Raw genomic sequence first — 14,591 nt, 5'->3', positions numbered from 1 at the left:
TTTTTTTTAATTTACTAATTTTGAGAGAGAAAGTGTGCACACATGGGGGAAGAGCAGAGAGAGAACCCTAAGCAGCCTCCATGCCGTCAGCGCAGAATCTGACCTGGGGCTGGATCCCATGACTGTGAGATCACAATGTGGGCTGAAATCAAGAGTCAGATGCTTAACTAATTGAGCCACCCAGGTACCCCTGAAATTAGGTTTTAAAAGTAACTGAACTGTGATGGTTGCATAACTGTGAATACACTACAAATTGTTTAGTCATATACTTTAAATGAGTGAATTGCACGGTGTGTGTGAACTGTGTCTCCATAGAGGTGTGTGTAAAAGAAAAAACTGAAATGTGGAAAGCACTCTTAATCATCAGGAAACTCTGATCTTTCTCCAACGTTCCACGATCCTCAGCTAATTGGCAAAGCTAGAATAGTATTGCATGTTCTCATATGAAGTGTGTCCTCACAAAAACACCGGTTTGACTATTGTAGCTCCCGCCACTGTGCAAACAAGGTTTCATTCTAGGCCACTTGTCCTGAAGCTGCTCAGAGCTGTCAGCCTAGCAGCAAGCGTCCAGTCCCCGCTTCACAGGACAGGACTGCAGAACGAGGCACGGAGGAGCACCAAGACAGACATCACACCTCTCCCCCCCCATGCTGCAAGTTTTCTACTACATTCTGGTACAGCTTACACTTCTGTCAGGCAGCTTCGCAAAGGGGAGGCGGCACAGGACTAACATGCTGCTCCAAGAAATGTGCATCACCTCAACACGGGCTATCAAACCTCCTGAAGAAGGATGAATACCAAGGGGTGTGGCAAGGAGATTCCCAGGAAATAGAATGGATGTGGTGGGGTGGTGATGCTGGGAGGTGTCACCCTGAGAGCACAGGGAGAAGGAGGGGTATTATGGAGTAATGAGTACAGGGTGTGCTGTAGGGTGATCTCCCCAGGGTGTTACCTTAGTTAGGAGTGCAGGGAGAAGGATGGGTGTGGTGGGTGGGGTGCTAAGGACAGAGGGGTACTGAGTACACGGGTGTTGAGGGTAGAGGAGTACTGAGTACACGGGGTGCTGTAGGGTGATCTCTCCAGGGTGTTACCTTAGGAGTGCAGGGAGGATGGGTGTGGCAGTGTGCTGAGGATGGAGGAGTACTGACTACACAGGGAGCTGAAGAAATTAAGGACTCAAGGGTGTCAACCCAGGAGCACAGGGAGAAAAATGGGTGTGGTGAGGTACTGCATAGGGCAAGTACTGAGTACAGGGTGCTTCAGGGTGCTCTGCTCGACTGTCACCCCAGGGGCTCAGGGAAGAAGATAGGTGAGACAGGGTACTGAGTACACAGGGTGCTGCAAACATCAAATATGCTCAGAGATCTCCTCAGGAGTGCAAAGACAATGGGTTTGGCGGGGTACTGAGCACATAGGGTGCTGGTCCACTCGAGGACATCATCCTAGCCGTGCAAGGAAGATGGGTGTGGTGGGGTACTAAGATGGGTCCTGAATATACAGGGTGCCGGGGGAAGTCTGCTCAAGGGCGTCTCCCCAGGAACAGGGGAGGATGGGTGTGGCGGGGTACTGAGTCCGGAGGAGGCGTACTGAGCACGAGGGGGGCTGAGCAGGGTAAACACTCTAGGGCGTCTCCCCAGCGGCGCCCGCAGCCAGAACAGAGGCGGACCCCGCACAGGCTCTGGCGTGGAGCACGGGCCCGGCGCCCTCAAGCCGTCCCGTCAAGGGCGCGCCACCCTTCCGTCCGCGCAGAGGACAGAGACGGGAGGCTCCCTCGTGACGCCTCCTCGACCTTGGGGGTCACCCCGGCCTGGCGCCCGTTCCCTCACATCCGCCGCGCGTCCCGCCCTCCCGCCCGCCTCAGCCAATCGCGCGTCGCTCCGCGCCCCCCGCGACGCCCGCGCGCGCCCGCACCCGCCAATCTCTGCCTGTCAGGCGGCGCTCGCCGCGCCAATGGCTGTCACGCCCGTCCGTCAGGTCCCGTCCCGCCCACCTCCCTCCGTCAGCCCTGCTCCATCCGGCTTCACTCCCTGTCACCGCAGCGCCAGTGACAACGAGGACGCGACGCCCTCGCCCTCTGCTGCAACCCCCGCCTCCTACCCAAGGGCGCGGGTCTTCACACACCGGGCCAGGCCCGGGGGCAGCGCGCGCTTACCTGTCCTCTGCTCAGCTCCACCCGAATGAGGCGCCGACACCCCACTCCGGGGCACCAAACTCTTGACCCCGCCCCGGCGTGTGGCGTCAGCACGCAGCCCCGCCCCTGGAGGAGAAGGCCCACCCCTGCCGCCTGGGCGTCATAGAGCCGCGCCGGCGTTGCTGCACGCGTGCCAGTGGCTTGTGGTGGGCGGGGCGGGTTCGGGTGCTGCTGAGCGCTGGGTTTTGCGCGTGCCCAGTAGTGTCGCCGGCGGTGGGCTCCCTGCCTGTGTTGGCGTGGTCGGAGCGGAAGGAGACGGTTGGACGGCAGGCCTCGGCGGGTCGCGAGTGGATGTTGAGGCCGTCGTGGACGTGAAGGCTTCTCGCAGGGGCGGCGGGGCGCTGGACTCTGCTCTGCGCCCCCCCAGAAGCCTTCCGCGGGGTCGTCGTCCTGGCAAGACAGGAAAAGTGCATGCCCCTTCTCCCGAGCTGGAAGTCGTGCAGGGAGGCCGCGGGCGGGGGACGTTGCCCGGTCTCGGAGCGGGATCCCGCGGACCTGCAGTACTGCTGAAGTGTGGCAGGGCGTGCAGACCCCCGGCTGGGAAGGTCAGCCCCTCCCAGCTCAGCGAGCTGACCGCTGCCAACGGGAAGCCTCCTCTCCCGGGCACGGGTCTGCACGTCCCTCCCCCACCCCCCTGTCCCCATGTCCACAGGTCGCGGACCTTAGGCCCAACACTTTTGGAGGGCAGAAATAGAGAGCTAGAGTATAAACGGCTTTGACCATAGCCCTGTGCAGTACGTTACGTCCCCATCGCTCCGTTAGCTTATAACCGAAAGTCTAGGTCTCCTAATTGCCTTCACCTACTGTGCCTGCTCCCCACCCCCCCTACACGGCTGGTAGCTAACAGCACCTTTCCTGTGCCTCGGTGATGTTGCACATCTTTTCAAGTGCCTGTTGGCTGGTTTTAGCTTTTATGTTTAGGTGGTTTATCCATTTTGAGTTAATTTTTGTGTTTGGTGTGTGGTAGGGATCCAGCTTCTTATGAACTCAGGCTGTTCCAGCACCGGCTGTTGAAAAGAGGATTCTTTTCCGTTGAATGGACTTGGCACCCTTTTTGAAAATAAGTTGGCCATATAAGTTGGGTTTGTTTCTGGACTCTTCAGTTCTATTCCGTGGGTCTGTCTTTATGCCACGGCCATGTTGTTTTGATTACTGTAGCTTTGTAGTATTGGACTCCTTAAGTGTGAGTTCTCCAACTTTATTACACTTTTTCAAGATTGTTTTGGCTATTTGGGACCCCTTCTAATTCCATATAAGTTTAAGGATTTTCTACTTCTGCAAAACAACAACAACAACAACAACAAAAAACCAAAAACTTGGAATTTTGATAGGGACTGCGCTGAATTGGTGGACCACTTTGGGTAGTACTGAGATCCTAACTCGATTAAGTCTTGCAGTCCATGGGCTCTTGCCATTTATTTGTGTTAATTTCCTTTAGCTATATTTTTAGTTTTCTTCTTAAAAATTTTTGTTAAATGTTTGTTTATTTTTGAGAGAGAGAGAGAGCGTGAGCAGGGGAGGAACAGAGAGGAAGACAAAGAATCTGAAGAAGGCTCCAGGCTCCAAGCTGTCAGCACAGAGTGAACTCACTAACCCTGAGATCATGATCTGAGCTGAAGTTGGGGGGTTAGCCGACTGAGCCACCCAGGTGCCCCTATTTTTAGTTTTCGTCTGCAAGCCTTTTTTACCTTGGTTATTTCTAGTGTGTGTGTTTTTGGATGCATTTGTAGGTGGACTTGCCATATTAGCCCCCTTTCCTGGTTGGTCATTACTGGCATGTTGATTTTTGTGTACTGATACTGTGGCCTGCAGCTTCACTGAATTCATTATTAGCTCTGGTAACTTTCTCCTGGATTCTTTGGGATTTTTTTCATACATAGGATCATGTCATCTGTGAACATACGTTTTCTTCCTTTCCAGCTTGCATGCCTTAGGTTTCTTGTCTGATTGATCTGGCTGGAACACCCAGTACAATCTTGAATAGCGGCAGTGAAAGTGGGAATCCTTGCCTTGTTCTTGATCTTAGGGGGAGAGCTTTAAGTCTGTCATCATTGAAAATGGTGTTTGCTGTAGGATTTCTGCAGATGTCCTTTATCATGTTGAGGAAGTTCCTTTCTATTCCTAGTTCTGAGTGTTTTTGATAATGAAAGGGTGTTTGATTTTGTTAAATGCCTTTTCTGCATCAGTGGAGGCAATCATGTGTTTTTCTCCCTTTCATTTTATTACTGTGATTCATTACATTGGTTTTCTTATGTTGAACCACCCTCACATGCATGGGATAAATCCTACTTAGTCGTGATGTATAATCCTCTTAATATGTTGGATTTGCTAGTATTTTGTTGAAGTGTTTTCGTTTATATTCCTAAGTGAAGTCGGTCTAATTTTCTATTATTGTGGTGTTTTCTCTGTTTCAGTGTAATGCTGGCCTCATGGAATGAGTTAGGAAGTGTTCCCTCCTCAGTTTGTTGGGAGAGTTTAAGTAGGATTGGTGATAATTCTCTAAATATTTGGTAGAATTCAGCAGTGAGGCCATCTGGTCCTGGGCTGCTTCTTAATCTTGTGTGTTTCTAGGAGTTTCCTCTAAATCACCTTACTTGGTGTGACGTTGTTCAGTATTCTCTCCTTTTTATTTCTAAAAAGTCCTTGGAAATGTCTCTGCTTCCCGTTTCTGATTTTAGTGACTGAGGTCTTCTTTCTTTTTCTTTGTCAGTCTAACTAAAGGTTTGTCAATTTTGTTGATCTTTTCAAAGAACCGGCTTTTGCTTGCATTGACTATTGTTTTTCTATTCTCTGTTTTATTTATCTCTATTTATTATTTTTTTTAATTTTTTTTCAACGTTTTTTATTTATTTTTGGGACAGAGAGAGACAGAGCATGAACGGGGGAGGGGCAGAGAGAGAGGGAGACACAGAATCGGAAACAGGCTCCAGGCTCCGAGCCATCAGCCCAGAGCCCGACGCGGGGCTCGAACTCACGGACCGCGAGATCGTGACCTGGCTGAAGTCGGACGCTTAACCGACTGCGCCACCCAGGCGCCCCTATTTATCTCTATTTAAATTTTTATTCTTTTTGCTAGCTTTGGGTTTAGTGTTTTTTGTTTTTCCTTCTTTAGTTTCTCAGCGTTAGCTTAGGCTCTTGATTTGATGTCTTTGGTTTTAGTTTTTTTTAATGTTTATTTATTTTTGGGGGGGGGGGGCAGGGGATCTGAAGCAGGCCCTGTGCTGACAGCCAAGAGCTTGATGCACTCAAGAGCTGTGAGGTCATGACCTGAGCCAAAGTGGGACGCTTAACCAACTGAGCCACCCAGGCGCCCCGCTTTGGTTTTAATGTAGACATTTACAGCTATAAATTTTTCCTCTGTGCACTGCCTTCACTGCATCCTCTGGCCTCTGCTCAGTGTGCTTTCTTATAAAGTATACTTCTGGCAGTCGTGCAACAGGTGTTTATACCAGTCTGGCCCTAGGTTCTGGGCATAAGAGGTGAACTCAAGAGAAAGGCAGGAACTGTGTTGTCACAGAGCTGACATTCTAGGACAAACCAACAAGCTAGCGATTGACAGCAGCTTAAGTCCATCAAATGGATTGAGGGTGGTGGTAGCTGCAGTTTAGTTTTTAAATTCTATTGTATTATATAGGGGATGTACTCCTATGGTTCAGAAATGAGTAAGATATTAAAAGGTCCAGTTTGCAAAGTCTCTCTTGCACCCTGTCACCATCCACTTCAATGCCTGCTGACCTGCCAGATCCCATCCCTGCCAGGGGTAGCTCTGTATTTGTTGGATTTATCATCTTGGGGTAGACACCAGAGGTGGAGGGAATCCAGGGGCTCGGGGAGTGGCCATTCAGCAACCCGGAAAGTATTTCTATATTTTGACCTGTACATCCATACCAGTGTGTATTGGCTGAATACTCGTGTTACTCTAAGTGACTACTAATGCTGGAATCTTCTATGGAGTCTTCCAGTGTTTTCCAGCCACTCCCTACTCTCTTTGGCACCTTGCTTTCCTAACTTAGGAATACATCACAGGTATCTTTCTGTATCAGCTCATAGAGCACATCCTCGCTTTGCCAGTTGCAAAACTGAAGTGTGGTTTTGGTGGGGATGGCGCATCTCTGTTCCATGTGGCATTGGCCAGGGCAGCCGCCCTGGGACGGGAGTATCCCAACACGGCGTCCTCCCAGTGACTGGTGGCTGCTTGGGGTGCGCTGAGCCTCATGCCTCCTGGGTTCCCAGGGAGGGGAAGCAGGAGCCGCAAGGCCTCTGAGGAGGGCTCAGGCCCAGGGCCCACACAGCTTCCCTGCACTGCTGCACGCACTGAGTCTGCAGGACAAGCCACCCGCCAGTGGAGGTCCCTGTGGGCGGAGACGCACTCCACCTCTTCACAGGCAGAGCGGTGTGCAGACACGGGGGTGGGGGGTGGCGGGGAGGTTGGCACAGGTCACGGCAGATATGCTAGCACACGGGTCCCATGACGGGTTACACACCTTCTGTCATTGTGCATCTCTAGTTCTCTCCTTTCAGTAGTTTTCAAGTACGACTCCCCCGCCCCCCGCCCCACATTTCTATCTCCTCTTGACTTCGGTTGTTGGAAGGTAGACACCACTCGCTCCAGCTTCTGAACTTCCTTATTGTTTCCTCACACTGCCCTTGAACTCTTGAGTTTCCTGTGAACTGGAAGATAGGACGGAAGACCTGATTTAGATGAACCATTACTTACAACAACATTCTGATCCTTTGATCCATTGATGAGCCTGTGTTTGGCAGTGATCATTTGCTGCCTGGACAGGATGAAAATCTTAAAATAGGAATTAGATCAAGGTATTCTTCACTCAGAATCCCCTACAGGCTCTTGGTTCTTGTTTGCCAAAGTCCTTAAAGTGGCCTGACAGGCCCACCCAATTCTCCCACCCCCAGTAATGACCTCATTTTCTCATACCCCATCCCCCACACCTAATCCTCCTGCCACACTGGCCCCCTTAACCTTCTCACACCCCACACCAGCCTTGGGGCTCTTGCTCTTTCTTCAGGTATCCATGTGACCTGCCCCCGAGGGCCTCTCTCACATGGCGCCTTCTTGGTGATCCTTCTTTGTCCACTCCATTGTACCCCACCCTGCCTCTAACCAGACACCTTCTACGTTGGTCTCCTGTGGCTGCCATAACCAGTTACCACAAACATGGTGTTTTAAAACAACAGAAGTTGGGGCGCCTGGATGGCACAGTGGGTTAAGCGTTCAATTTGATTTTGGCTCAGGTCCTGACCTCGCAGTTCGTGGGTTCCAGCCCTGCATTGAGCTCTGTGCTGACAATGCAGGTCCTCCTTGGGATTCTCTCTCTCCCTCTCTCTTTGCCCCTCCCCTGCTCATGTTCTCTCTCTCTCTCTCTCTCTCAAAAAAAAAAACAAAAAATGAATGAATGAATGAATGAATGAATGAAGCAAACTGGAAACTTACTCTCACGATTCCAGAGAGCAGAAGTCCAAAATCAAGATGTCAGCTGAGTTGTGCTCCCTCCAGAGGCTTTAGGACAGATTTTCTTGTTTCTCCCTCAGTTTCTGGTGGCTCCAGCCATTCCTTGGCTTATGGCCACACCCCTGCGGCGTCTGCCTTTGTGATCACACGTCTGCTTCCTTTTCTCTGTGTAGCTCTCTCTTTTTAAGTGTGCAGTTCAGTGACATAGTGTTGTCAAACCATTCTCCAAAACTTTTCATCTTGCAAATCAGAATCTGTCCATCAGACAACTCCCCATCCTCCCCTGCCCCCAGCCCCAGCACCCAGCATTCTTCTCTGTCTCTACTAATTTGACTACTTTAGATAGCCTCTTGTAAGTGGAATCATACAGCATCCATCTTTAGTGACAGGCTAGATAGCCTCTTGTAAGTGGAATCATACAGCATCCATCTTTAGTGACAGGCTTACCTAACATAACGTCCTCAAGGTTCACCCATGTGGTAACATTGAAGAATTCCCTTCCTTTTTAAGGCTGAATGATATTTCATGGTGTGTATATACCATGTTTTCTCATCTGCTTGTCCGTTGATGGACTTTTGGGTCGCCTCTACTCTTGGCCACTGTGAGCGGTGCTGCTGTGAGCCTGGGCATGCCCAGTGCCTTTCCTAGATCCTGCCTTCATCACGTTTAGAGATCTACCCAGCAGGGGGATTGTTGGGTCATTGGGCAGTTCTGGTTTTAATTTCTTGAGGTACCTGCATATTATTTTCCATAGTGGTTGTACCATTCACAAAGCCACACAGAGCTCACAGGGGCTCTGATTTCTTCACATCCTCACCAACATTTATTTTGTTTTATAGCAGCCTTCCTACGGGTATGCGGGTATCTCTGTATCTTTTATAAAGACACTTGTCATTGGACTTAGGGCCCACATGAATAAGCATCAAGATCCTTAAGTACATTTGGAAAGACTCCCCAAGTAAGGTCACATTCATAGCTTCCAGGGATTCAAACACAGATGACATTCAGCCCCCTGCATTCCTTAACAGCTTCCCTCCTTTATTTTTCCCCTTGACACTGACCTCCAGCTGACAGGCTATATGTTATTTATTGAAGGGCAATAATCAAAATAAATCCACAAGGACAAGGATTTTTGTTTTCACCGTTGTGTCCCCAGGGCTTAGAATAGTGTGTCTCCAGGGGTGCCTGGGTGGCTCAGTGAGTGAAGCGTCCAACTTCAGCTCAGGTCATGATCTCATGGTTCATGGGTTTGAGCCCCACATTGGGCTCTGTGCTGAAGCTCAGAGCCTGGAGTCTGCTTGGTATTCTGTATCTCCCTCTCTGCCCTTCCCCAGCTCACACTGTCTCTCTCTCAAAAATAAACATAAAATTAAAAAAAAAAAAGGTAAGTGCGTCTGGCACAATTAGCTGCTCTTAGATATTGGTTGAGTGAGGGGGTAGCTAGTTTAGGTAAATGTTGGCAGAAATTGCCACACCACCTTTGAGGAGAAGTTTTTGGGCCTGGGGATTTAGATTTAGATTACCTAACTTAGATTTTCTCCTGTGGGTAATGCTGTCTCTTTAAGATTACCCGTTACTTAGGACAAAGTTTAGGGTTTGTCTTTATGAAAAGAAAGCCCACAAGGGGTACCTGGGAGGCTCAATCCATTAAGCGTCTGACTCTTGATTTCAGCTCAGGTCACGATTTCATGGTTCAGTTCGTGAACTTGAGCCCCACATTAGGCTCTGTGCTGACAGGGAGGAGTCTGCTTGGGATTCTCTCCCTCTCTCTGCTCCTCCCTTGTGTGAGCATGTGTGCGCTCTCTCAAAATAAACTTTAAAAAATGCACAAAATTATAAATGTAAATTCCATTTCTCACTCAAAATCAAAAGCGAGGAACCCACTTAAGACTACTAGAACTGTGTTAAAAGGGCTTAGAGAAACTGGATGTCTTATGAGGCGATTTGAGTATCTTTCAAAAGGAGTAGTGATTGTCATGTATGCACACATTTAGTTTTACTGAAAATCCTCCCAGGTTCTGGATTTAATGGTTTATAGGATGTAGCAGTGACAGACGCATGTCAAATGACATGTGTAGATGCAACCAGCCAAATCCACGATGTCCAACAATGCAGGTGCTTTAGTACATAAATGGCACCATCATCATCAACAGCAGAGACGGGAGGGGAGTTGTTACATATTAAAAGAGATTATCATGAATGCAGTGGGTTTACCTGGTTTGGATCCTGATTAAACAATCTCAAGTTTTCTGAGACAATGGGGAAACTTATCATATGCCAAGTATTAGAGGGCATTAAAGAATTGTGTTTAATTTTGTAAAGTCCTTGTCAGAGACACACCCTGAAGTACTGATGGGTGAAATAGATGTGATGTCTGGAAAAAATATACTTAATATACTTCAGGGGAAAAGTGCAGGAAAAAATGAAACAAAGGCCAAAAATTGATTTTTGCTGAAGGCAGGTGATGAGTATATGAATGTTGCCTGTAACTTATATGTTTATGTGTGTTTGGAAAGTATAAAAAATGTAGCACCCTCTGCTGTGATTGCATGTCCAGTAATGGTGTGCTTTGGTTTCCGTCTTCCTCCGCCCCGCAGAAGGCGGTGTTACTAGATGTAAACACGCCTCATGGCCCTGCTCGTTCTGAGTTTTTCTCATTCTCTAGCCCAGATTCTCGCCAGTTTGCACCAGCTCGTTCAACGAAAGGACAAGGGAGAGCCGCAACAGCAGGCAGGGAGAGTCCTATAACCCGAAGCCTGGCCCGAGATTTGACCGGAGGTCAGACTGCCCAACGTGGCCAGAGTGTGTTCACTGTCCGTTCCATTAGACAGAAGTGAGCCACATACTATATTTAAAAACCTGGAGGTTTCATGCCAAACCCAAATTTCCAGGTTCAGAAGAAGAGAGATTTAAAAAGAGGCTTTGGGTCCTCCCCCACTAGAGTTGCCTGGGAGGCCCTGCCTTGCCGACCGCGTTCTTTAATCCCCAGGAGTGTTGCTGCCCAGCTCGGCAAGAACGGTATTGCAGGGTTTCTTCGTGTTTAGCAGGAAGGCGCTCAGCACAACCGCGCTAGGCCCCAGGTGTACCTCCCAGCGGCCCGACAGCCCGAATCCAGGTCACGCACGTCCCAAATCTTCACCTTGGGGACAGCGAGCAGTCCACAGGCTGAGAAAGCCACGGGGACTGCGGGTACAAAACGAGGCCGTCGCCACATCTCACCCCGCAGGCCCAGGGTCCAGTAAAATCTTGACTAAGGGACCCTTGTCGCCATCAGTCCCCGTACCGGTCAACGTGGTCTCTGTCCCCGCACCCGCTCAGCCAGTGTCTCCGACGCAAGGGTCGGTAAACGTCGGCACAACCGCGGGTCACGCCAGAGCCCCACTAGCTCCAGCCGCCCCTACCCTTTCCCCTGCGCGGGACGGGGCCCCAGCACTGGCCCCGCCAGTGCTCGCGACGCCCCCCACGCAGGCGGGACCCGACGCCAGGCGAAGAGTCGGGGAGCGAGCGAATCAGCGCGCGAGCTCCGACCCCGGCTGCGCAGCGTCTCTTGGAAGTGGGGCGCAGGAGGGCACGCTAGGTATCTGTCGAGGAGAGCAACAACTCCGGGGAAGCGGGAAGGGGCCCCGGGCGTCCCCCGCATGCGCATTCTCCTCTTCGGCCGTGTTGCACGGCCTGGAAGACCCGCGGACCCGGACGGACGCAGGGCCGGCGTCACAGCGCATGCGCACTTTGCGTCTGGCCCCGCTGCGGCGCCGGGACTGGGGCGCAGGCGCGCGCATGCGCGGCGGGCCGAGGGCGTTCGTTGGCAGGTGTCTGGGTGGGTGGCGGCGGGCGATGGGACGACCGGCGCTGCTGCTGCTCGCGCTGTGCGCAGCTGGCGCCCGGGGCCTCTATTTCCACATCGGCGAGACCGAGAAGCGCTGCTTCATCGAGGAGATCCCCGACGAGACCATGGTCATCGGTCAGGCGGGGCGAGGGAGGACAGGGCCCTGCGTGTCCCCCAGACGCGGTCACGGCGCCCCGCGGAGCGTGGGAGTCGCGCGGAGCAGGCGGGTCGTGACGGCTCTGTCTGCTCCGCAGGGAACTACCGCACCCAGATGTGGGACAAGCAGAAGGAAGTCTTTCTGCCCTCGACCCCGGGCCTGGGCATGCATGTGGAGGTGAAGGATCCCGAAGGCAAGGTAGGGCCCCCGCTGGCCGTGCTCAGGCTGGGGCAGGGGCGCTTTGCAGACTCCGTCGGGCTTCCTTCGCTAGAGCTGTCTGGGACGCGCGGAGCTCAGAGGACGTGAGCGTGCCCTGGGACAGGTGACAGTACAGGTAGGGGCTCTCTCTGTCCTGTTGCAGTTGGTGCTGTCCCGGCAGTATGGCTCGGAGGGCCGCTTCACCTTTACTTCCCACACTCCTGGTGACCACCAGATCTGCCTGCATTCCAACTCCACCAGGATGTCCCTCTTTGCTGGCGGCAGACTGGTAAGAGAATGTTCTCTTTGGCCACAGAATCTTGAGTTTGATTTTGTCAAGTTTTGAGTTCATGACCATTGTTGTTTGTGACACTTTGTGACACGGTCACAGGGAGACAGACGCAGCACTCCTATCCCACAGCCAGGGACCAGAGGAGGTTCTGTAGCCTGGAACAGAGTCGGAGGCCCCCTGGGCTCAGACACTGTAACCTCAGAGGGTTTCTGACCTTAGGACCCTGGGGCACTCACCCCGTGTCTTTGTAGCGTGTGCACCTAGACATCCAGGGTGGGGAGCATGCCAACAACTACCCCGAGATTGCCGCCAAGGATAAACTGACAGAACTGCAGCTCCGAGCTCGACAGCTGCTTGATCAGGTGGAACAGATCCAGAAGGAGCAGGATTACCAGAGGGTAAGCACGCGACTGTACTGGGACATGGCTGCTGACCTTTGTACCCTCTGTGCCTACTGAAGTTTCTGCCTGGGGCCTCTCCTACTTGGGGGATCAGCTGACACGGGGGAGTATCGGTCTCCATAGCCGTCTTCAAGCTTTGTAGACCAAGCGAAGAGAGGACAGTCCCCAGTCTAGCAGTAGCTGTTGCCCGCCCAGCAGGGATGCTTGCGGAGGGCAGCATGCCACCCTGGGGCCACTGCCAGTGGGATCAGGGGCGGTATTTCAAAAGGCACTTGGTCCTGAAGTTCAATCCTGTGCAGGAGGGAGGAGCCTAACAATAGCCGGCAACGTTTCCCCTGTGCCTCTAACCCACCTCTGTTGTCTCGCGCAGTATCGTGAGGAGCGCTTCCGTCTTACCAGCGAGAGCACCAACCAGAGGGTCCTGTGGTGGTCAATTGCTCAGACGGTCATCCTCATCCTCACTGGAATCTGGCAGATGCGTCACCTCAAAAGCTTCTTTGAGGCCAAGAAGCTAGTGTAGTATCCTCTCCGTCCGATCCTCCCGTCACATCAATTTTTGGTACTTTCCCCACCTGATAACTTCTCCACCTGGATTTTGAGGGAAAAAAATGAAAAAAGACCACAAGCCACATTGTTTCCATGGCAACAAAGCATTCACGTCAGCCACTTGTGCACACTGGTTCTCAAGGACCCAGGACGTTGGTCTGAGTTTCCAAAGGTCCATTTGGGGTCTGTTTGGAGTCGGAACTGACCCGGGACTTAGTCTTGGGTCTTTTATATCCAGGGATTCCCCCCCATCCTGGCACAAAAAGAGCAAGTGAAAAAGTGTCTGCTACCCCTTTAATTTCTCTCTTTCTATTTCTGCAGTAGGCAGCTGAAACACCCGGCCAGGGGCGGCCCTGCCTCCCTATTCCCTTGTTAGTCCTGGGTTTGCTCAGTGGCTTTGTGAATGTAAATAAGGGGCAGAGGCCTCAGAGAATTGCAATGTTTTTCTATATATTAGAACTATTTTTTGATAAATTATATATATTTTACTTCCTAGTTGAAGTGTTCCTGCCTGTGTTTGACTAGGTGAAAACACCCATGCAGCTTCCCCTACGCTGTTTCTCCGAACAGTTTTAAGGGCCGCAGCAGCTCACAGACATAGGTGCTCTCACGGCCTCCCCAGGCGGCCGGGCAGAGACTTCCCTGAGGCACCCGCAATTTCCATCACGCAGGGTCTCTGAGAGTGAGGCAGTCACAGAGCTAGCACCGGCGGGGCCCTCCTACCCTCTTCTTTTCACTTTGATTTAAGCCGTGGTAAATGTTTTTTTCGCAGGAGCCACGTTTGGTTCTTCACACAGATTTTTCCAGTGAAATAAAATGTGTTGTAGTAGCTGTGTTTGAAATGAAGTAAGAGGTGGTGAGCAGAGGGGAGGCACGAAAGGAAGTGGAAGAAAGGCCCTTGGCCTTGCTGGCTCCCGTGCTGTCCCACAGTGGGCTTCAGTGTGGCCTCATTCTGCAGGGGTTTGGCCGGATGGGTGTCCATGGGTGTGGGACGGACAGGGCAGTTGCTCAGCCACTCACAGAGGTCGGCCACGCAGGCCCATCAGCAGGGAATCGCGCAAGCAGATGAACTACCTGTTTCTTAGCCCCTGGAATCTTTTACAGATCTTAGTACACTGTCCCCCTGTTGTAGTAAACTTGCCCATTCTTGGCTTTTTCTTTCATGGTTTTATTACATGCATTTGTTCATTTAACATATTATTTGACCCACAGAACTAAATCTTTTTCTCTGCATCCCATACTATTCCACATGTGTTCATGTTTTTAATCATAAAAACACATGCAAGTTTGTTTTCTAGGCTTTGTCATTCAATATGTGTAAGCATATTTAAAATTAAGTGTTTCTCCTGTTTCTGATTCTGGATGGTTGTGTAACAGTCCAGTAAGTGAACTACTGTAACTGACTTCTCTAAAATTTCTTTGAATACTTAAAATTAGTTTTCAATTTTTAAAAAAATATTTACTTATTTTGGGGAGAGTGCCAGCAGGGGTGGAACAGGGAGAGGGACAG

General features: G+C 51.1%; 2 protein-coding genes across 5 annotated transcripts in view; one reads left to right on the top strand and one right to left on the bottom strand.

Moving 5' to 3' along the window:
• The window catches only part of OGDH (oxoglutarate dehydrogenase), a 66,479-nt gene extending 64,179 nt beyond the window's left edge, over window positions 1-2,300 (bottom strand). For all 4 annotated transcript variants that reach the window (XM_019825203.2, XM_019825204.2, XM_019825202.2 and 1 more), the window contains exon 1: window positions 2,153-2,300. The gene's annotated coding sequence lies outside the window, so the exon portion shown is untranslated. The remainder of the gene's footprint in view (window positions 1-2,152) is intronic.
• A 9,104-nt stretch (window positions 2,301-11,404) lies between these two features.
• TMED4 (transmembrane p24 trafficking protein 4) lies at window positions 11,405-13,910 on the top strand. Its single transcript, XM_019825201.3, has 5 exons — window positions 11,405-11,622; window positions 11,742-11,842; window positions 12,006-12,131; window positions 12,386-12,532; window positions 12,906-13,910. Exons 1-5 carry the CDS (start codon window positions 11,439-11,441, stop codon window positions 13,053-13,055), a joined length of 708 nt encoding a protein of 235 aa, XP_019680760.3. The 5' UTR covers window positions 11,405-11,438; the 3' UTR covers window positions 13,056-13,910.
• Window positions 13,911-14,591: the final 681 nt, after the last annotated feature.

Source organism: Felis catus, chromosome A2 (assembly GCF_018350175.1).
Source record: "Felis catus isolate Fca126 chromosome A2, F.catus_Fca126_mat1.0, whole genome shotgun sequence".
Classification (NCBI taxonomy): domain Eukaryota; kingdom Metazoa; phylum Chordata; class Mammalia; order Carnivora; family Felidae; genus Felis; species Felis catus.
The sequence above is the reverse complement of the archived record's forward strand: the minus strand, read 5'-3'. Positions and strand labels throughout refer to the sequence as shown.

What these genes read in the sequence shown, in the direction of transcription:
- TMED4 (XM_019825201.3), top strand. Translation starts at nt 11,439, where the DNA reads ATGCGCGGCGGGCCGAGGGCGTTCGTTGGCAGGTGTCTGGGTGGGTGG. An exon ending in TGAAGGATCCCGAAGGCAAG is followed by an intron (nt 11,843 to 12,005) that starts GTAGGGCCCCCG and finishes GTCCTGTTGCAG; the next exon opens with TTGGTGCTGTCCCGGCAGTA. An exon ending in TCTTTGCTGGCGGCAGACTG is followed by an intron (nt 12,132 to 12,385) that starts GTAAGAGAATGT and finishes GTGTCTTTGTAG; the next exon opens with CGTGTGCACCTAGACATCCA.